Here is a 21830-nt window from a genome sequence, read left to right as displayed (position 1 = left end):
GGTTAAAGCCTTGTGCATGTGGTTTCACCAATAGGTCAAGAGCTGCTGACCGTCTATTCTTTCCAGTGGAAATTTCAGTGGGGGCTGAAAGACATGTAATTTCCCTTTACTATAGACTGCAAAAACTGGCAATAGGGCTTACCGCAGCTGTAGTACAATTTTAGGAAGGACATCGTAATCTGGTGCACACAGTCATCAGCAGACTACCGTTATATTTCAATGAAACAAGAACTAAAAAAAAAAAAAAAAGGCATAATCCTAAAACGTAAAGCAAAGAACATTTATATTTTTCTTATGGCGAGAAACTAATAATGTGACAATTATTTTATTGACACAAGTACTCAGTCAGCAAGAGACTCCTTCAGCTCAATACAGGACAGACTGATCAGGCTGTTATTACGTGTTTAATAAACTTTTGAAGGATAGTATTTTATAGACATCCTCTTTACAGTATTTTATAGTTTTTTTTTATTGTTATTGTTTTCAGATGTTATGTGTTCAATGAAATACAGGTGTAATATTTCTAGAACATTCTGTAAAGTAGCTGCAATGTATTGCTGAGTATTGTATATTTTATTTTTACATATTTTAGTATTTTACATAATTAATGTTAAAAGTATGTGTCAAATCCAAAATCAGAAAAATTCTCATTTTTTTCCTGATCTACATTAACTTAATATAAACCAATAGCCAGCAAATGTATGACTATTTTCAGGTGCGAACAGCTAATTGGTTAGGATATTTGAGGTTTTCTTTGGTAAGCTCTCACAAATCTATCCCGTAATTTATTATTTGACACGTCTGCGTTGTTTTAATGACTTCCATTGGTTTTGTAAATGTTTGACATGTTGTTACCAACAGGGAAGAATCAAATCTAATTATTCAGATACAGCTAAATAATTTAATTAAAATAAAAAAAAACAACTAACCAAGTGCATTGCCTGATGATTTTGTTGGGGTAACTAGTTATTTCAATACTTTATACTTCATTTTCTCCGTGACAGAGTTTCAATGGGTTATAGATTAGGGCAACACATTCATTTGACTACTAGTAAATTTGACTACTATAACACCAACATATTTGCATTTCTTTATGCACCCCCTCATAATTCAGCTCGGGGAACAGTCAGACTAACACCCTATCATATATAATAATACACATAAGCCATGGATGGGTGACAATGCTGTGTAACTGGGAGGCAGATGTCTTAGGACGATGATCATGGTAGACCTTATTGATGATGATTAACCTCTGTAGTATATGGGAGCAGGAAAGCAGGTGCATTAAGCAAGGAAAGGGGTTAATCTACCATAAGGACACACATTCCTGGCAGAATGTAGACGTTGTGGTGGTGGGGGTATTGAATCCACGGATCTTTGTTTCTTTTCAGTAGACATCCCTGTAAGCTTTGCTGTACAGATCTTTAATAAGCATACGAATGTGGCGACTAGGTGAACCTCATTAACTGAAGAGGGGGATAAGTGTCCCTGCACAGAACAGTCCAGAAAGGGTACTTGGCCCAAGCAGAACAAAAGCAAAACCTAAAGTTCAGCTGCATCTCACAGCCTCCCATAATACACCCACAGTCTAGCGCTATTACAATGTCCAAACTACCGGGGCCTGCATCATTGTGACTGATTTGGTCTAAATTCAACCAGAAATGTGGCTGCTACACAAATGAATGGAGGAGGGGCAGGTAGCTTTCTCTTCCAGGGTTTTAATTAAAATGGAAATTCTAAGTTATGCTATTTATCAATATGTTTTACTAACAATGTAATGTAACCATCTGAATAGTTATTTTGGTTGCAGGGACACATGATATTTCAGCAGCAGGTGAACTAGAATATATATGTATATACAGTGTGTATGTATACAGATATGGCTAATAAATGATTAAATATTGTTCCATGTATTACATTTTCAGCAGATTACTATATCAGTCACTTCACATTGATGTACTAATCGTATTACTACCTTGGTGAGATCAGTCATTTAAAAAGGTGGCGGGAGCCACAAAATGTTCTCACTATTAAAATCGTACACAAATGAGGAGGGGAAATAAGATTAAATTTAAGCAGCAAATGACACACATTGGGCCAGTGGATCAAAAAATTACTACTAGCTTTATTCATTTTGATATACTCTGTAAAAATGCCTTAATTTTCCATAGATATATTATTCGGCGGCCCAACTACAACACCTTAGGGGATGGGGATAAGGTCAGCCCGACTGGACGGATTGTACGGCATCTCCTCAATGGCAAATGCCTAATGTCAGCACCAGAGGATGGAACTTTCTATACACGGGAAAGTCAATATCAGCTATTGTGCACCATACATGGAGAATGGTGGAAGGCTAGTGAACTGGCTGGAATTATATGGTATACAGAACATACGCTAATATGGCCTAACCGTATGTATGGAGAACTAGATAAAGTGTCAAATGTTCAGGCTTGGGAGGTATATGGGTTCAGACGTATCACCCAACTATTTGCTAATGGTACTCTCAAGGCTTTTCCTCAGCTACAACAGGAATTTAGCCTAAGATATTCTTTTATTTATACCTGCAAGTAAGACATGCCATACAGCCCCAAGAGAACCAGGCTGCTAAAACACCTGCAGCGAAACACACCATCATAGACCTCACTGCCACGCATGGAGACACTAGTGGTGTAATCTCATTCCATTATAGAAAGTCTTATGGAAATGCAATATAAGAAACATTCCATGCAGCTATATGAGAAATGGAAGCTAGATGTTGCAGACTTGACCAAGCAGATGTGGGAGGAAAAGTTACAGGATTTTCCTGAGGTGGCAATAAGGGAGGCTCACAGGGTCTCAATTATATTTGCTCCATAGAGTATATAGAACCCAGGTAGTGATTAAGAAAATGGGCTATCGAGAAGAGGACTTGTGTCCGAGATGTGGGGTGCCAAATCCTGATTTAATACACGGAGAAGACGCTACTAGACCGACTTCGTGGGAGTATTGACCACAGTGTTCCGCATAAAAATAGATCCACCAGCACTGATATGAAATATGGGTTGAAAACATTGCCTGTGACACCAGGGAGGAAAGTAGCTATTATATGTATTCTATACCAGGCAAGGAAACTTATTGCATACTATTGGATTGCTTCAAACCACCCCCAAAAGGTGCAGGAACTTGTAGATAAAGTCCATAATTTGATACAATTGGAGAGATTCATATACCAGAAGAGAGGCACCATTAAACATTTTTAGGCGATATGGAACTCATGGATGACACATTACAATATTACTTAACACCCTTTCGGAGTCAAGAGATAGGATAGGAATCCAAACTTTAATGGGGAACCCTTAACAGAAAAGTTACTATGGACAATTTCTATGTTGAAGACCTGCAGTAGTGGTGGGGGAAGCAGTTGGGATAGGAGCCCGATTGCCTGTATTCTGTTTTTCAAGAAAAATGTTTATTAAGAAATTATCTGGTAAAAAAAAGAAAAAAGAAAACCCTAACAATAGATAGAAAAAATAAAAATAAAAAATCAACTGATGAAGGTAAACTAATGATATTAAGGTCATCACTGTATAGTATAATAGGCTTGGCTCAGTTTAATGATGACTACAGCTGTGCAGATTGTACAATATTTTATAGCTTTTAATATTGGCATTGATAATAATGTAAAGTGTATCACAAAATGCTACATTCATCTTTTATGACTGACCGGTGATACCACAAAGCCCACATCACATTTCTAGTAGCTCATACACAGTCAGACGAACGCCTTTCATAGCAGTATAGAAAGTAATACAATTCATTAGGTGGTGCCTATATTAAAGCAAGCAAATGTAATTACGGTAGTACTTTGTGTATGGTGGATATATATAATGGTTTCTTTCCATCATTTCCACTGATTCTGAAGAATGAAATTATACAGTTTTGTGCAAGTATGAATATGTTTATGTACTGAAAACTTAGACTTTATTAGCCTCAGTCCACACTTCAGTTATTGGGATCCAAAGCCAGTAGTAAAGCCTACTCAGATGAGGGATAATGGAAAGATTTCTTCCTGTTCTGTGGTTTTGACCTGCACCTGATTTTTGCTCACGATGATGGAAATGACTGACTAAATAACTGAAGTGTGAACTCTGCTTAACTATATGGACGGTTAGTAAAATATATATCTACAACAGCATTACCTCTACTGGCCAGTATACATCATGTCTAAGTAGGATAGAGATAAGCTTAACAAGATGGGGGTCAGCTTAATACAAAAGAAAAAGATAGTGTGCAGTTAGGCTACCAACATGGTTTATGTAATTCTTAACCTAGGAAAGTCATCAGATGACATTATCCGATGGCACAGACCCACACCGACATTGTGTAGGTTTGTCACCACATTTGGGGTGTAAAAATGTTTCACACACTTTGGTGTACGGTTGTGACGCATTAGACCTTAAATTGAAACCAGCCATAAAAAAATAAGATACAAAAATAGCAGCCAGGTGATCCATATTCAGACGGAAGCAGTCTGACAATCACCGATATGTAGAACTTCCATTTTTTTTTTTCTAAAGAGGTGGTACAGCAGCTTCAGTGTATTATGTACTGTAACATGTTTCAGATGCTGAAGACTGGTACACACAGCTCAGCTGCTGCAGACCTTCCCTGAAACCGATGGACATATCAAACCCATCAGTTTCTGGACAGAAATGACCCCTCCTTACTGTTCAAGATGAGGTTCTGCATCAGCTGAGAAGTGATTTATAAAGTGGGTGACTTTACGGTAGGAGATACATTATCTCTCATGTATCCCACTGTTTATAGGTAGTGAGATACAGAAGATACTCAAACCAGCTTTGAAAATGGATCCGCTACCAGATTGGTGGCATATCACAGCAACGCAAAAACTGTCCCTGATTCCTTCCAAGTTCAACTACCAATCCTTTCAAATGAAAGGGATGCATCTCACTTAGACGTGGGTAACCAAGCCATAAACAAAAGGATCCGGACTGGCTATAAGTCATGAGCAACAGATTTGTGAGCAGATTCTCAAGTAAAACAGAATTGATCTGTAACCAAGTAAATCTAGATAATCCTCAGAAGAACTGTCTACCAACAGAATATGTTCCTTCCAAAAATTAATCTACTAGGACATCAAATGAAGTACAAAGATCATACAGATAGTTAAGTTGTAGAAATGGATATTTATTGGATTTCAGCTAGTATGAAACTAAAAATGGTTAAAAGTATAATTATTAAAATAACCTAATAGTAACCATAAAAGAATAAAAAATGTCAGGTACATTTGGATCCAACATGTAAGGGTTTTATGGTTCCCTTTCAAGGAACGCAGCAACCACACTGGTGTTTTGTGATGCTCCAAGCTCACGTGCTTGGAAGCAGTTTTGTCTTATCGCAATTAATAGGGCACATAGTTCTGGCATTATTAAAAAAAAAAAAAAATTTAAATCAAAAGCAAATGTTAATTGGCGATACAGGATTTTTTTTTTTTTATATTTAGTATGGACAGTTGGACATGTGTTTCCCCATACACTGAGAACATGGGAGGACTTTATCATTGTACGACTAAGGGTGTTATATACATCTGAAACACGTCACAGGAGGTGCGTTTTTGTGTGCACTATGCGTTTGGCATACCTGGATTTTATGACTATTTTTCAATAAAGTATTCCATTGTTTTATCTGGAGGCTGGAATGAACTTTCTTTTCAAGTTTGACTTCATCATTGTAGGTATATTTGAGGTTAGTTTTAGATTGGAGTTGCTGTGTTCACCTGTGTCAAATTTAGGAAAATGGTGCACAGTAATGATAAATTTGGTGCAAGGTGACTGTGGTTGCACCTATTTGCTAAAAACTACGCCTTGGGGATTTGAGACTTTTTTAAAAAAACTACACATCTCAAAAGTGATCTAGTTTGAAATTCTGACCAAAATTTTCACCCCAAATATGGGGCACAGTGCTCAAAAAGTTGCAAAATGTGTGCAAGTAAACCCCAGAAAATGGCAAAGCCCCTACTTGTGAATTTTTGAAGCGAGAATTATGGCATGCAGGGCTAAATTGACCCCATGAGAAAAAAAAATAAATAAAAAAAAATAACTGTACAGTGGAAAACTTGCAGATGGCGAAGTGCGATTTACCACCTTGTATTACAAGCCAACATTTTCAGAACAGAAGATTGAAAATGGTTACCTAGTACTAAAACTAACATGCTCGGAACAGAATTTTTTTTGCACAGTAACCATTTCATTGTGCACGAAGCAAATGCAAGTACACTACACCAGTGACGAGTGTAAAAATACAGGCTTATTTAACAAACATATGATTGTTAAAGCACTTTTTAAACTATACCTTTGCATTGCCTCCTAGAAATATGTACAATTTACTAGAAATAGTTTTTCAGATTATTTTTTAAATATATATTATTGTTGAACAGGGTCCAAACATTACATTAAAAATAACTTTAAAAATTATATACTAGGGAAAATAGCACAAGGAAAAAAAAAACAGGACACATTAATTACTATAATGATCATGTCTTTATAAAATCATTTAGTTAGAACACAAAATATAAAACACTGAAACCCTGCTTTAAAAAAAAAAAGTCTTCCCATTAAAACAGGAGGCCAAAATCTTCATCACTTCTATCCTTGCGGCATGATGCGGTCATACAAAGGTTAAAGAATGCTAGGTGTCTACATGACTCCAGGGTAGCCGACAGTAACATTTCTTACAAATGCCATTTTTTTTTTAAAAAAAGGACATTAAATAAAAGATACATTAATCAAATACAATCTACCTGCACAAAATAAAAACATTTACACAGTATTCGTATTTCATTGTATGAAAACTTTCTACCAGCAGAGAAAAAAAAAAAATCCACAAAGTGCTAAAAATTTTTATTTCCAGTTGTATCTTCCCGACTGCTGCGGCGGCATTTGGTAATTTCTCCCTTGGTTGTAATTCTGAAAAACACATAAAGCGAAGAGTTTGTTTACAGGATTAAAATACACAATAGCAAACAGCTTTATTCAGACAAGCCGAAAGCCAACAACGACTTAACAAAAGTGAGGACACAAAACTAAATCAGAAGTTAAAATAAGCTCAGAACATCTCTAAACATGTAGTAAAAAAAAAAAAAAAGGAGATTTGTCTGACAAGCACCACTGCCGTCCACGAAGCACAATTGCGTGGTTAACGAAAAACTACAACAGAAACCGCAACAGGTACACTACGCTCAATTACAAAAAAGGGAGAAAAAAATAAAAATAATTAGAGCAGTCTCCCGTTATTGGAAGAAGCTGCACAACATGGGACAAATTAATATAGCATATGAGGATATAGGGCTGGCTAAACTGCAGCTCTATGAATGGTCTTATTTACCGGTCGGTTCCTGTCCTCTCTTTGTCTCTGGTAGTAATTGCTTGGTCCACCGTGCTGATTTGGATACGACTGATGCGGATTCTGCATTTGCCCATAATTTCTTTAAAAAAATAAAATAAAAATAAAAAGATAGGTTATTGCATCACAAACTATTTCTGACACAGTAACAATTTGTCCATTGCTGCATTTTGAGAGCCAGAAGCAGTTTTTGTTCAGCTGTGTGCGCTGTTCCTTCTGAACTCTCAACACTAGGTTTCCAAGTCAAAGTACATTATCCAAAGGGTAAACATAAGCAACCCAGGACAATGCTTTATTTTCTGAAAGTCCAGGCCCTCTAAGGCTCGTCATTCTTTCGAGTTAATTGCAGACGGCAAATGAATTCTTACAGCAAAGAATTCAGAATCTACGGTAGGGTCCTTTTTTTTTCCCATCCATTATTCTGTGCAATATGTCAGAAGGTCTGATCAAGGGGGGGGGCGGCCTTTCCAAGTTCTATTGATGTGGTTTTCAATTGACCGCCGTGACCTAGCAACATCAGCACTAATTGGCATACACCGACATTTGGTATACAGTTTATATGGGAACACAAATTCAACATGTATTATGATCTAGATTGGCACCCATATTACTAGCAACAAACGTTTTAATTGCCTGGTGTGGCAAACCAATTCAAAGACCCTTGGCGAACGTGTACCTGCAAGCACACACGCACGCCAATGCATGGGTACAAGACAACCGGAAACTTACAATTTTCTGCAATGTGTCTGGTGTGAAATACATTCTCTTTTTTGCTGGAAGGAAATAAAAATGGCCACAAAAAAAAAAAAAAGCTAAAAAAAGCTAAGTCTTACAGGGGTAATATTGCCTGTAGCTATGTAACACTGAGAAATTTGCCATAGTCTAACTCATATGTAGTCCTTGTGGATTAAAAGAGTTCATTAGAAGTTTTACAATGGCTGCAGACAAGTAGGGACCTTCACAAACTTCTGTGTTTTGTCAGTGAACATATGTATAACATCCCTCATTATTAAACCACGTCACATTCTTTCCATTGCACGCTACTTATTAGTCTGTGGATTCTATAATCCTCCGAGACCCTTCTGCTTGTAATTCAGCCGAGTCTTAAGTAGTTAAAGAAACTGTTTTCAGTGGCGACTAATAACTACTGACCTACAGTGACACTGGCCCACAATGGGCTTGTCAGCTCTGAAAAAGTTGGACCAAAGGAGTTGATTAGTACTTCAAGAGGTTTGTAGCAAGAATCAATAGCGGGTCTGTGCCAACACGGCCGTAACCAGCATGGAGCTTATAAAGTGGAACGTCATTAGTTATGCCTCGTTAATTTCCATGCAGTTTCTGAAAAGAAATTTGTTTAGCCTATCCTACAACCCAAATCTTTGTTCCGTTTCAAAACTTAGCAAGGAGATAAAGACAAGCTATCAATATCCGGCTACCGGGAGTCAGTTTCATGGCATGCCTATTGCAAAGCGCTCAATTGAAAGCCTATGTTTTGATAAGTCTTACCTTTGTGGTTGTGGTGGCTGATTAAAAAGAGGTGGACGATTTGACCAAGTGTTTTGTGCTCTTGGGTCTATAGGGAATAGAAAAGCAAACAGTTAGTGGCATGTGCAAAAATGTATGATCCATATAAACTGAAAACACAATAAGCATCCCATGTCACAGACAGGCCTGATAAAACTATATACAAGTTCAAAGTCTCAACCTCCAGAGCACCGCTCTTACTACCACCGCTGGAGATTATGGTCTTCTCTGGTAGGTAAGAACACCGGAGGAAACCTTCACTTATAGCGCTGACTACTAAATATTTCACATGCACAGAAATGGTAAACGGGCTGGTGCACTCCTCTCCCACTTTAGAAATCCTAGTTCTGTCTCTTTAAACCAGTTTTATCTCATAATTGAAGATCTCCGTTTTACATGAGGCAAGTTACATAGGCTTTATTTGTAGAATACAGCTCAGGAATATCTGGTATAGATACAAGTCATGATCCTGCAGCAGACCGTGCCTGTACGTGAGCTGAAGGACCACCCACTCTTTCCTTTGTTACCGACCATACTACAGTAGAGACACAGCCACAACAAAACAGGCAATTAGATGGATGCTCTTCGGCTAAACAAGATTGGCCAGTGCACAGCATGAAAGGCTTCTAATCAATAGATACTAATTCAGCACACAGCACTCCAGAAACTGCGGAGCTTGCAAATCTCTGGCCTTCTGTGAGATCATCATTGTTTAAGTGAGACCCAATTACAAAGGCCCAGCCAAGTACCTCCTCTCTCCCTAATCGATACAGGCATTTTGGCCTTATGTGCAAAAATGTAACATTCGAGATATGTGGAAAAAACAATTCTCTCTCCAGATACACTTACGGTACATAAATCATATGTGCCTGTATTTACACATCATTTGTTTGATCGCCCCTGATTAAACATGGGGTTGTACAACGGCTTAATAATGAGGACCTATCCTCACAAAGAATGATCGGTGGGGATCTGACGCCCGGCAATCCTGCCAATCAGCTGGTTGAATAGGCAGTGGCGCTTCGGAGCTGGCGTGATGGCTTTCCGTTTCCGAGATCCGTTCAGGGCTCTCACAAGCTGTCCAAAACGGATCAGTTTTGCGCCAATTCATTCTGAATGGAAAAGGATGCATCAGGTTGCCTCCGTTCCGTGTCCATTCCGCTTTGGAGGCGGACACCAAAACGCTGCTTGCAGCTTTTTGATGTCCGTTTGATGAAACTGAGCCAAATGGATCCGTCCTGGTACACAATGTAAGTCAATGGGGACGGATCAGTTTTCATGGCACAATAGAAAACGGATCATTCCTCCATTGACTCAATGGTGTTCAAGACTGATCCGTCTTGGCTATGTTAAAGATAATACAAACGGATCCGTCTGTGCAGATCCGTCACGGATCCGCACCAAACGAGAGTGTGAAAGTAGCCTTCGCAAAGACAGTGTCGTCCACTGTATAGTGGGTTTTCTTAGTATTACCTCTCACCTACAGTCACTTGCATGGGACTGGGTGGAGCCTAGGCCAAGTGACCGATGAAGGTCACTGGCCTAGGAAGAGGCCGCACTGTGCACTTGGAATGCTGCAGACTCCAACAGCTGATTAATGGGAGTGCCAGAAGTCATTCTCACCAATTAGATTGATAGGTTATCAGTTTTAAACACTCAAACGCTAACACGCACTGAATTTGTGCTTAAAGGCGTTTTCAGAGATTTTTTTTAAAGTGATAAGCTATCCTCTGCATAGTACATCAGTATCTGCTTGGTGGGGGGTCTAACACCTGGCACCCCGCGGATCAGCTGTTTGAGAAGTCACTAGCACTTGCAGTAGTGCCATGGCCTTCTCGTAGCCTCTTCCTAGGCCAGTGACATCACGTTCACATGGTCTAGGCGCAGCTCAGTCCCATTGACGTGAATGGGCCCGAGCCATGATGCCAAGCACAGCTGCTATACAATGTACAACACTGAGCTTGGTAAGCTGCGAGAAGGCCGAAGTAGTGCTGCTGCAAGCACCAGTGCCTTCTCAAACAGCTTATCGGTTGGGGGTCTCGGATGTCAGATAAGATACTGTTGAGCTATCCTGAGGATAGGTCATCAGTATATATAAAAAAATTTAAAAATAAAAAAAAAGTCTTGCAAAAAACCTTCAATAACCATGTAATAAATGTTTTTAGCATAAGCCATATCCGTGCATGATCTGAGGGGGTTTGACACCTGAAACCTCACCGATCAGCAGAGGTTGAAGAACAGGTGGCTGTGACTGAGCTGTAGGAACAGAGACAGACTTCCTAAACACATATGGATGCAGATGGATTGGGTACTGCAGAGAAGGGGCCACAATGTCAAAGTGTTCTGTTATCTGGTAGGGTCAGCTGGTACTAAGCAAGGCCATCAATGTAGAATCATAGAAAAACCATTACAAAGTGATTGCTGCCCTTTGTGCACATCTTAAAGCTTGTTATGGAGACATGATAGAAGACCGCATCAGTGGGTGTTCATGTGGCACACAGATGTCTACATCCTCAAGCTATGCTGTTGGCTGCTCCACTGGACTAGACTTCCACTGAAGCTGGTGTTCAAAGAGCACAACTAGGAAATGCTGAAATCTCCTAGGTATGAGGAGGTGACCACCATTGATCTACAGTATTGAAGTTTGTCTGAGAGAAGATTCTGGCACTCAAAGGCTAGTACACTAATTTCAAAATTACCAAAGATTGGACCAACTTTTGTGCGTTCATTTCCAGTAAGTAGTATTAAACGCTTAAATACCATCATACACTTGATTAGTGGAATGACTACGTCATGCAGGTTTGGGGAGCAATTGCATGTGTCTGAGAGGCTATTGCTAAAAATCTGCAGAACAGGGAAGAACTGAACGCACAATAATATATGTTAATTAAGAAGTTACACTATAAGGTACAGTACGGTAACAGACTTTTTTTCAAAGTAAATTACTATAGTATTTGATTTTGAGGAACTGAAAATAAAAATAGACAAATAAGACCTTTTTCTTGAAGCGAGCCCCCAGTCCAGACCTAAAATTTGAGCCAAGCATGACTCTTTCTGGTCAACATCGGATTCCGTGCAAGATGGCTGCCATCATCTCAGACTTCCTAATGCAAAGCACTGTAGGAAAGTCTAACATAAGCCTCCCTCTACTGCCCACAGATGGATCGGTGCCAATGATGTAGCAGTTTTGTCCATTCATTCAAGGTCAGAAGGGGGTCTCAGACTTTCCTTCAATACTCTGTATGGGGAAATCTGAGATAGTGGCAGCAACTTAAAAAGAATCAGACATGGGATCAGAATAGAGGAAGGGAGGGTAGCAGGTATGTTGGCTATACAAATATGTCTAGTTAAAATTTTACATTTAGACCTGGGAGAGTCGCTCAAACTATTAGTATAGAGCATGCTAAAAATGCTCAACACCGGAACGCGGCGATAACATTATCGGCACAGGTATAAAATTTGGTACCTAAAAGAACATTTGTATGATATTCTAGAATTACTGTTAATAGAAGTCAGTAGGCAACTTTTTACATCACAATGGATTCTATCCGACCATTACCTGGCTCACGGAATGGAAGCGCTGTAAGTCTACAAATGTGGGGGGCTCTGGTGTAGTGTTTTTTTTCCTGCACAGCAGCATCTAGCCACCCAATGCACAGGAAATTGCAACACAACTATTGAAATGAATGTGGCTGACTGCAGTTCTCAGGATGGCGAAACACTGCTATGGAAAATTTACAAAGGGACACCAGTCCTGCGACTCCATTCTCCATTATCAGGATTAGTTTGGGGCCTCCAACAGATCATAAAATTATGGTATGTCCTCGTGTTCCGCAGACATTTTATAGGGTGGGAACTCCCTCACCCTTCTACCAGCTGGAGCCTCCAATGATTCTCTCATCTAACTGACCAAACATTGAAAGGGAGTCTTCCCTGGTGTGAGAAGCCATACACCAACATAAAAAGAACTTGACAGTGATCTCAGATGTTCATGTACAGCAGATTCATGAACTCCGCAATTACTGAACTGGGTAGAAGAAGTCTTCAGCAAAAACAGGAAGTTATCATCATTTGTCTCCCATGTTACAGTCGATCCGCACCCTGTGTACATTCCCAGCACAGCTTGACTCATCCGCTATAATCAGAGGACTTTATGTAATATGTTCAATATTTTCGCTCAATGAGATGGATCCTAATAAGTTTTTAACTGGAGCGCAGGAGAAATTGCTTTAAAACTGCCTTATTCTACAAATAACTGCAGGATCAATTTGAAGGTACCAAGTAAAAGTGAAAGAAAGGAGAACTCTAACAAGTGTCTAAGGGCTGAAGGGGCTAGCTTTCATATAGAGGGAACTAGCCGACTAGTAGACATGGCTATTGCCAGCTCCGGGTAGCATTTCCCTGAAATAAAGCATATTCTCTTCTAAAATCGGGCTATGCAGCGACTCCACAACATTAATGTACAATAGCAGTATCCTGATGTTGGATTTTAAGAACATTTCAGTATTTGTTTTGTCAGTGGACAACAAAGTACGAGCGCTCCTTACAGCCATGCATTACAATGAATATTAACATTTACTTGCAGCGAGCAGAGATCTTGAAAATCAGAAAGAAATACAAACCACACACACCTATCAGATGGAATATAATCAAAAATTTTAGATACATTATTTTGCAATATAAGCTCATCAGCCACAACAGTAAATGCTCTGTATGTGGAGACGCTCCTAAATATCTCCAAGAGCACATTAATATTAATGGAGCCATTTCTTATAGAGATCAATTTCCCATACTGAACTCAAGCCTTGAATGTATCTGATGAAACTAAATAGCACTTCTAAAAATAAAAGTACAGATAGCCGAGGGTGATAAAGGGGACGTGTAATGGTGACGCCAAAGAACAGATGACAACAAACTATAAAACTAAAGGCTCGACAACAGGTACTTAAGAGTATTTAACTAATCAGCTCAGCAATCAAAGACGAGACCTCATGTTTACTGATTGCACTAATCACAATCGCTCTCACACTCAGCTAAGTGACAAGTTTACCGAGTGCAATGAAAAAAGTCAGAAATCAGATGCTCGGGTTTGCATAAACTAAATCTGCCATTCACTAAGAGCGCTAGCAGACTGTACTTGACTCCAGCGAGTTATCAGCATATAGCCAATTATTCATCAGCGGAAAATTGGCACATCAATGTCAAATCAAGGAAAAGCAGAAAGGAACACCCACCGCGGCCACTTCAAAGAGGTGGCCGTTTGATTGACCGCACTGCCCTTCTCCATAGTAATGTCACTTTCAGCGCGTACCAGACTGTGATCCCATAAATATACGGAGCACATTTTATGCGCTTTTCTTTCAAGACTCCGGTATTCTTCAATCTAGTTGTCATTCAGTACCGCAGCGGAAGCAATGCAATTTCCATAAAGATATCCTTTAATACATAGAAATATGCAGGCAAGCTCAGAACTTTCTGACTTGTACAGAGGTTAACCAATGCTATGCTTTAGCGCTGGCAAATTCTACTAGCCTCGTGTAAAATGTATATTTTAGTAGTGAGTCAGCTAGACATTTTAGACACCTTAGAAATATTTCAATACTCTTTCCTTTTACTCTGTAGCCATAATCCAATTACCCAAGTGGCAAGAAACTAAAATCACTTTCTACCAGTAAACATGCCATGCCCTGGATACCTGACAGTCTTAGAAGGAAAGCTGTAGAAAACGGCCGGTGTCATGATGGAACACATTTACAATTCAGAACAGCTCCAGATCTGCAACTCTACACAAACACATACTGATCATATACCCATGCTTAATCTATAGAACCTAACGGTTTGCACTATTTTGCAAGAGGACAAAGTGCTTGCTCCACCTAATCCATGTGCAAAGGTGACGTACAATTCCATTGTGGTGCACACATGGGGTTAAGTTAATGTCTAACTGTGAAGGTTTACTCCCAAATAGTCCAGTGATCTATTGAAAGGGGATGTGCACCTTTGGGGTGGGAGGTTTGACAACCCCTCCCTCTATGGCAGACCTGAGAAAGGAGGCATACTGATGTAACCTTCAGGCTCCATTCACACATCCGCAGTTCCATTCCGCATTTTGCGGAATGGAATTACGGACCCATACATTTCTATGGGGCCGCAGGACGTGCGACACCGATCCGGAATTGCGGACCCGCACTTCCAGGGTCCGCAATTCCGATCCTAAAAAAAATAGAACATGTCCTATTCTTGTCCGCAATAGCGGACAAGAATAGGCATATTCTCTTAGTGCCGGCAATGTGCGGTCCGCAAATTGCTGCTGTCCGTGTTTTGCGGATCCGCAAAACACACACGGATGTGTGAATGAACCCTCATGTGTGCGCAGCCATGACCTCCTCCCCTTGAGCTATGTCAAACGGTCACATGACACAAGGGGAAAAGCTCACCGCTGAGGCCAGCGATTGTCTGCAGCCGCATCAAATGGAAGTTTATATGCTGGGAGCGCAGCGGAGCACCCAAAGACAGGGAGAGAAGGAGCAGGGCTTCACTACTCAAATCAAATTCCGACATGTACAGTGCCTTGCAAAAGTATTCACCCTCTGACTTTTCGTATTTTGTAACATTACAGCCTTAAGTTCAATGTTTTGTTAATCTGAATTGTATGTGATGGATCAGAACACAATAGTGCAAGTTGGTGAAGTGAAATGAGAAAAATATATAAAAATATTGTTTAGAAATAGAAAACAGAAAATTGCCATGTGCGTATGTATTCACCCCCTTTGTTAGGAAGCCCATAAAAAGCTCTGGTGCAACCAATTCCCTTCAGAAGTCACATAATTAGTGAAATGATGTCCACCTGTGTGCAATCTAAGTGTCACATTATCTGTCATTACATATACACACATTTTTTGAAAGGCCCCAGAGGCTGCAATATCTAAGCAAGAGGCATCACTAACCAAACACTGACATGAAGACCAAGGAACTCTCCAAACAAGTAAGGCTACTTTCACACCTGCGTTCAGAACGGATCCGTTTGCATTACCATGAACAAAAAAAAATAATTATTTTTTTTTTCTTCATGATAATGCAAACGGATCCGTTTTGACTTTACATTGAAAGTCAATGGGGGACGGATCCGTTTGAAAATTGAGCCATATTGTGTCAACTTCAAACGGATCCGTCCCCATTGACTTACATTGTAAGTCTGGACGGATCCGTTTGCCTCCACACGGCCAGGCGGACACCCGAACGCTGCAAGCTGCGTTCAGGTGTCCGCCTGCGGAGCGGAGGACAAACGGTGCCAGACTGATGCATTCTGAGCGTATCCGCATCCACTCAGAATGCATTAGGGCTGGACGGATCCGTTGGGGGGCCGCTTGTGAGAGCCTTCAAACGGAACTCACAAGCGGAGCCCCAAACGCTAGTGTGAAAGTAGCCTAATGGACAATGTTGAGAGGTACAAGTCAGGGTTAGGTTATAAAAAAAATCCAAATCTTTGATGATCCCCAGGAGCACCATCAAATTATAACCAAATGGAAAGAACATGGCCCAACAGAAAACCTGCCAAGAGACGGCCGCCCACCAAAACTCACGGACCAGGCAAAGAGGGCATTAACCGCTTGCCGTCACACTAACGCCGATAGGAGTCAGTGCGGCGGTCGCTCAGGTCTCGATGACGCCAATAGGAGTCATCTCGTGAGACCCGAGATTTCCTGTGAACGTGCGCTCACGGGAGCGCGCGTTCACAGGATCGCGAGGTAAACAAGTTGATATACAGCCTGCCAGCAGCGATTATTCGCTGGCAGGCTGTAGATGCGATTTTTTTAACATCAGAAAGGTATAGTTAACAGCGTCCGATATACCCGCTACCTGGTCCTCTGGTGGTCCCTTTTGCTTGGATCGACCACCAGAGGACACAGGCAGCTCTGTAAGTAGCACCAATCACCACACTACACCCCGACCCCCCCCCCCAGTCACTTATTAACCCCTATTCACCCCATATAGACTCCCTGATCACCCCCCTGTCATTGATCACCCCCCTGTAAGGCTCCATTCAGACGTCCGTATGTGTTTTGCGGATTCGCACATTGCCAGAACTATATAGAAAATGCCTTTTCTTGTCCGCAATTGCGGACAATAGGACATGTTCTATATTTTTGCGGAACGGAAGTGCAGACCCTGAAGTGCAGATCCGCAATTCCGGATCTGAGCGGGACAAAGTCTGTCCCCATAGAAATGAAGGGGTCCGCAATTCCGTTCCGCAAAATGCGGAACAGAATTGCGGACGTGTGAATGGGGCCTAAGGGTCCCTTATCACCGCCAGTTAGTTAGCTACTTGTTAGGTAGTTAGCGCCCACCGCACCGCAGTCACTGATTAGTCGCTGATTAGCATCATCGCTGTCGCTAATCAGCACTAGTACTATATAGTATCTGTAAGTGATCAAGACTGATCGCAATCAGATCTATATCAGTACATTAGGGTCACCTTAGGCTCTACAAAAAACGCAGTGTTCGCCCGATCAGGCCTGATCTTGTGCGCTCACTTGTGTTCAGTCCGCCCTAAAGCAGTGACCGCATTTTTTTTTTCTTCTGATCACTGCGGCGCTATAAAGATCACTTTTGAGCTTTTTGGATCTTTATTAGCGATCGCAGCTTTTTTTTTTTTTTTGCACATTTTTGGGCAGAGATTTTTTCATCCACATTGATCGATGCGAATGAAGAAATCTGTGCTGTTTATTTTTTCTTTCAGCCCAGAGGCTGAACGAAAAAAAAAAAAAAAAAAAATCTCATTACCCGTATGCTCAATATAAGGCCTCATGCACACGACCGAGCCATTTTTTGCGGCCTGCAAACCGCGGATCCGCAAAAAACGGAAGGCAGCCGTGTTGACCTCCGCAATTTGCGGAACGGAAGCCGGCAATATAAATGCCTATTCTTGTCCGCAAAGCGCGGACAAGAATAGGACATGTTATATTTTTTTAGCGGGGCCGCGGAACGGAGCCACGTATGCGGACAGCACATGGAGTGCTGTCCGCATCTTTTTCGGCCCCATTGAAATGAATGGGTCCGCATCCGAGTCGCCAAAATGGTGGCTCGGATGCGGACCCAAACAGTCGTGTGCATGAGGCCTAAGGAAAATAGCAGAAACTCCTAATGCTGGCCACACATGTAATGACTGCGGAGACCCTCAAATGCCAGGGCAGTACAAACACCCGACAAATGACCCCATTTTGGAAAGTAGACACCCCAAGGTATTCGCTGAGGGGCATATTCAGTCCATGAAAGATTGAACTTTTTGTCACAAGTTAGCGGAAAGGGAGACTGAGAAAAAAAAACAAAAAAAACAATTTTCGCTAACTTGTGCCAAAAAAAAATAAAAAATCTATGAACTCGCCATGCCTCTTACGGAATACCTTGGGGTGTCTTTCCAAAATGGTATTGGTAAGGGTATTTATACTGCCCTGGCATTTTAGGGGCCCTAAAGCGTGAGAAGAAGTCTGGAATCCAAATGCCTAAAAATGCCCTCCTAAAAGGTACTCTTTGGACTTTCGGCCCCTTTGCGCATCTTGGCTGCGAAAAAGTGTCACACATGTGGTATTGCCGTACTCAGGAGAAGTAGGGCAATGTGTTTTGGGGTGTATTTTTACATATACCCATACTGTGTGTGAGAAATCTCGGTAAATTGACAACTTTGTATAAAAAAAAAAATAATAATTGAAAAAGTTGTCATTTAGAGAGATATTTCTAACACACGGTATGGGTATATGTAAAAATACACCCCAAAACACATTGCCCTACTTCTCCTGAGTACGGCGATACCACATGTGTGACACTTTTTTGCAGCCTAGGTGCGTATAGGGGCCGAAAGTCCAACGAGTACCTTTAGGCTTTACAGGGTTGCTCACAATTTAGCCCCGCCCAAAATGCCAGAACAGTAAACACACCCCACAAATGACCCCATTTCGGAAAGTAGACACCAAGGTATTCACTGAGGGGCATAGTGAGTCCGTGGGAGATTTTTTATTTTTTTTGCCAGAAGTTAGCAGAAATGGAAACTTTTTTTTCCTAAGAAAGTGTCATTTTCCGCTAACTTGTGAATTTATTTTTTTAATCATACATGAACTCACTATGCCCCTCCACGAATACTTTGGGGTGTCTTCTTTCTAAAATGGGGTCATTTAGGGGGTATTAATACTATCCTGGCATTCTAGAACCTCAGGAAACATGACAGGTGCTCAGAAAGTCAGAGCTGCTTCAAAATGCGGAAATTCACATTTTTGTACCATAGTTTGTAAACGCTATAACTTTTGCGCAAACCAATAAATATACACTTATTGGATTTTTTTTTAATCAAAGACATGTAGCACAATAAATGCTGACACAAACTTTTATAGAAATGTAATTATATTTGAACAATTTTACCAGAAAAAGTTAAAAATACACTTTTTTTGAGAAAATTGCAGTCTACTTTGATTAATATCAGAAAAACGAAAAATGTCAGCAGCAATCAAATACCACCAAAAGAAAGCTGTATTTGTGAGAAGAAAAGGAGGTAAAATTCATTTGGGTGCCAAGTTGCATGACCGAGCAATAAACCGTTAAAGTTGTGAAGTGCCGATTTGTAAAAAAAGGGCCTGGTCACTAGGGGGGTATAAACCTGTGGTCCTTAAGTGGTTAATCAGAGAGGCAGCACAGACACCTAATGTAACCCTGGGGGAGCTGCAGAGTTCCACAGCAGAGACTGGAGTGTCTGTACATAGGACGACAATAAGCCATACGCTCCATAGAGTTGGGCTTTATGGCGAAGTGGCCAGAAGAAAGCTATTCCTTTCAGCTAAAAACAAAAAGGCGAGTTTAAGAAAAGGCATGTGGGAGACTCCCAAAATGTGTGGAGGAAGGTGCTCTGGTCTGATGAGACTAAAATTGAACTTTTAGCCAAAGAAAACGCTATGTCTGGCACAAACCCAACACATCACCCAAAGAACACCATCCCCAGAATGAAACATGGTGGTGGCAGCATCATGCTGTGGGGATGTTTTTCAGCTGCCGGGACTGGGAAACTGGTCAGAGTTGAGGGAAAGATGGATGATGCTAAATACAAGGATATTCTTGAGTAAAATCTGTACCACTCTGTGCGTGATTTGAGGCTAGGATGGAGGTTCACCTTCCAGCAGGACAATGACCCCAAACACACTGCTAAAGCAACACCTGAGTGGTTTAAGGGGAAACATGTAAATGTGTTGGAATGGCCTAGTCAAAGCCCAGATCTCAATCCAATAGAAAATCTGTGGTCAGACTTAAAGATTGCTGTTCACAAGCGCAAACCATCCAACTTGAAGGAGCTGGAGCAGTTTTGCAAGGAGGAATTGGCAAAAATCCCAGTGGTCAGATGTGGCAAGATTATAGAGACTTATCCAAAGCAACTTGGAGCTGTGATTGCCGTAAAAGGTGGCTCTACAAAGTATTGACTTTAGGGGGGTGAATAGTTATACACTTCGACTTTTTCTGTTATTTTGTTCTATTTGTTGTTTGCTTCACAATAACAAACAAACATCTTTAAAGTTGTGGGCATGTTCTGTAAACTAAATGATGCAAATCCTCAAACAACCCATGTTAATTCCAGGTTGTGAGGCACCAAAATACAAAAAAAGTCAAGAGGGTGAATAGTTTTGCAAATCACATGTATGGAACACATTTAGAGATTAGTTAAATGATCTTCATTTCTCTAAAGGTTGTGTCCACATTTATAACCACTGTTTTACTGAGTCAGTACTCGCTTAAAGAAAACTGACCTCTAAAAGTCTTAATGAAAATGTTGCTATCATTGATTTTTTTTTTTTTTACAATTATGCAGACCTACACCTCTCCACAGTAAACTACAGACCCGATTCTGTAGTCACACACACCTATTGTGCATTTCCTACTTTTCTTTGCCAAGAAAGCATGAAGTAGGTGTTGGGTAGAATTGAGTACGACTACAAGATCAGACTGCACAAGGCTTGTTTGTACACCCTGTACAGAATTATTAGGCAAATGAGTATTTTGACCACATCATCCTCTTTATGCATGTTGTCTTACTCCAAGCTGTATAGGCTCGAAAGCCTACTACCAATTAAGCATATTAGGTGATGTGCATCTCTGTAATGAGAAGGGGTGTGGTCTAATGACATCAACACCCTATATCAGGTGTGCATAATTATTAGGCAACTTCCTTTCCTTTGGCAAAATGGGTCAAAAGAAGGACTTGACAGGCTCAGAAAAGTCAAAAATAGTGAGATATCTTGCAGAGGGATGCAGCACTCTTAAAATTGCAAAGCTTCTGAAGCGTGATCATCGAACAATCAAGCGTTTCATTCAAAATAGTCAACAGGGTCGCAAGAAGCGTGTGGAAAAACCAAGGCGCAAAATAACTGCCCATGAACTGAGAAAAGTCAAGCGTGCAGCTGCCAAGATGCCACTTGCCACCAGTTTGGCCATATTTCAGAGCTGCAACATCACTGGAGTGCCCAAAAGCACAAGGTGTGCAATACTTAGAGACATGGCCAAGGTAAGAAAGGCTGAAAGACGACCACCACTGAACAAGACACACAAGCTGAAACGTCAAGACTGGGCCAAGAAATATCTCAAGGCTGATTTTTCTAAGGTTTTATGGACTGATGAAATGAGAGTGAGTCTTGATGGGCCAGATGGATGGGCCCGTGGCTGGATTGGTAAAGGGCAGAGAGCTCCAGTCCGACTCAGACGCCAGCAAGGTGGAGGTGGAGTACTGGTTTGGACTGGTATCATCAAAGATGAGCTTGTGGGGCCTTTTCGGGTTGAGGATGGAGTCAAGCTCAACTCCCAGTCCTACTGCCAGTTTCTGGAAGACACCTTCTTCAAGCAGTGGTACAGGAAGAAGTCTGCATCCTTCA

The 21830-nt window shown here is 40.9% G+C and overlaps 1 protein-coding gene and 1 long non-coding RNA gene across 2 annotated transcripts in view; one reads left to right on the top strand and one right to left on the bottom strand.

Annotated features, from left to right (window-relative positions):
- The first annotated feature begins 5258 nt into the window (after nucleotides 1-5258).
- Nucleotides 5259-6748, top strand: LOC120998849. The gene is made up of 2 exons (XR_005778491.1): nucleotides 5259-5801; nucleotides 5881-6748. It is a non-coding gene; the product is annotated as an uncharacterized LOC120998849 (long non-coding RNA).
- XRN2 (5'-3' exoribonuclease 2) overlaps nucleotides 6524-21830 on the bottom strand; it is an 85133-nt gene continuing 69826 nt past the window's right edge. Inside the window, exons 28-30 of the mRNA XM_040429698.1 lie at nucleotides 8911-8977; nucleotides 7387-7486; nucleotides 6524-6968 (exon numbers count right to left, since the gene is read on the bottom strand). Coding sequence (XP_040285632.1) covers nucleotides 6903-6968; nucleotides 7387-7486; nucleotides 8911-8977 — 233 coding nt within the window. The 3' untranslated portion in view covers nucleotides 6524-6902. The remainder of the gene's footprint in view (nucleotides 6969-7386; nucleotides 7487-8910; nucleotides 8978-21830) is intronic.

Source organism: Bufo bufo, chromosome 4 (assembly GCF_905171765.1).
Source record: "Bufo bufo chromosome 4, aBufBuf1.1, whole genome shotgun sequence".
Lineage (NCBI taxonomy): Eukaryota > Metazoa > Chordata > Amphibia > Anura > Bufonidae > Bufo > Bufo bufo.
The sequence above is the reverse complement of the archived record's forward strand: the minus strand, read 5'-3'. Positions and strand labels throughout refer to the sequence as shown.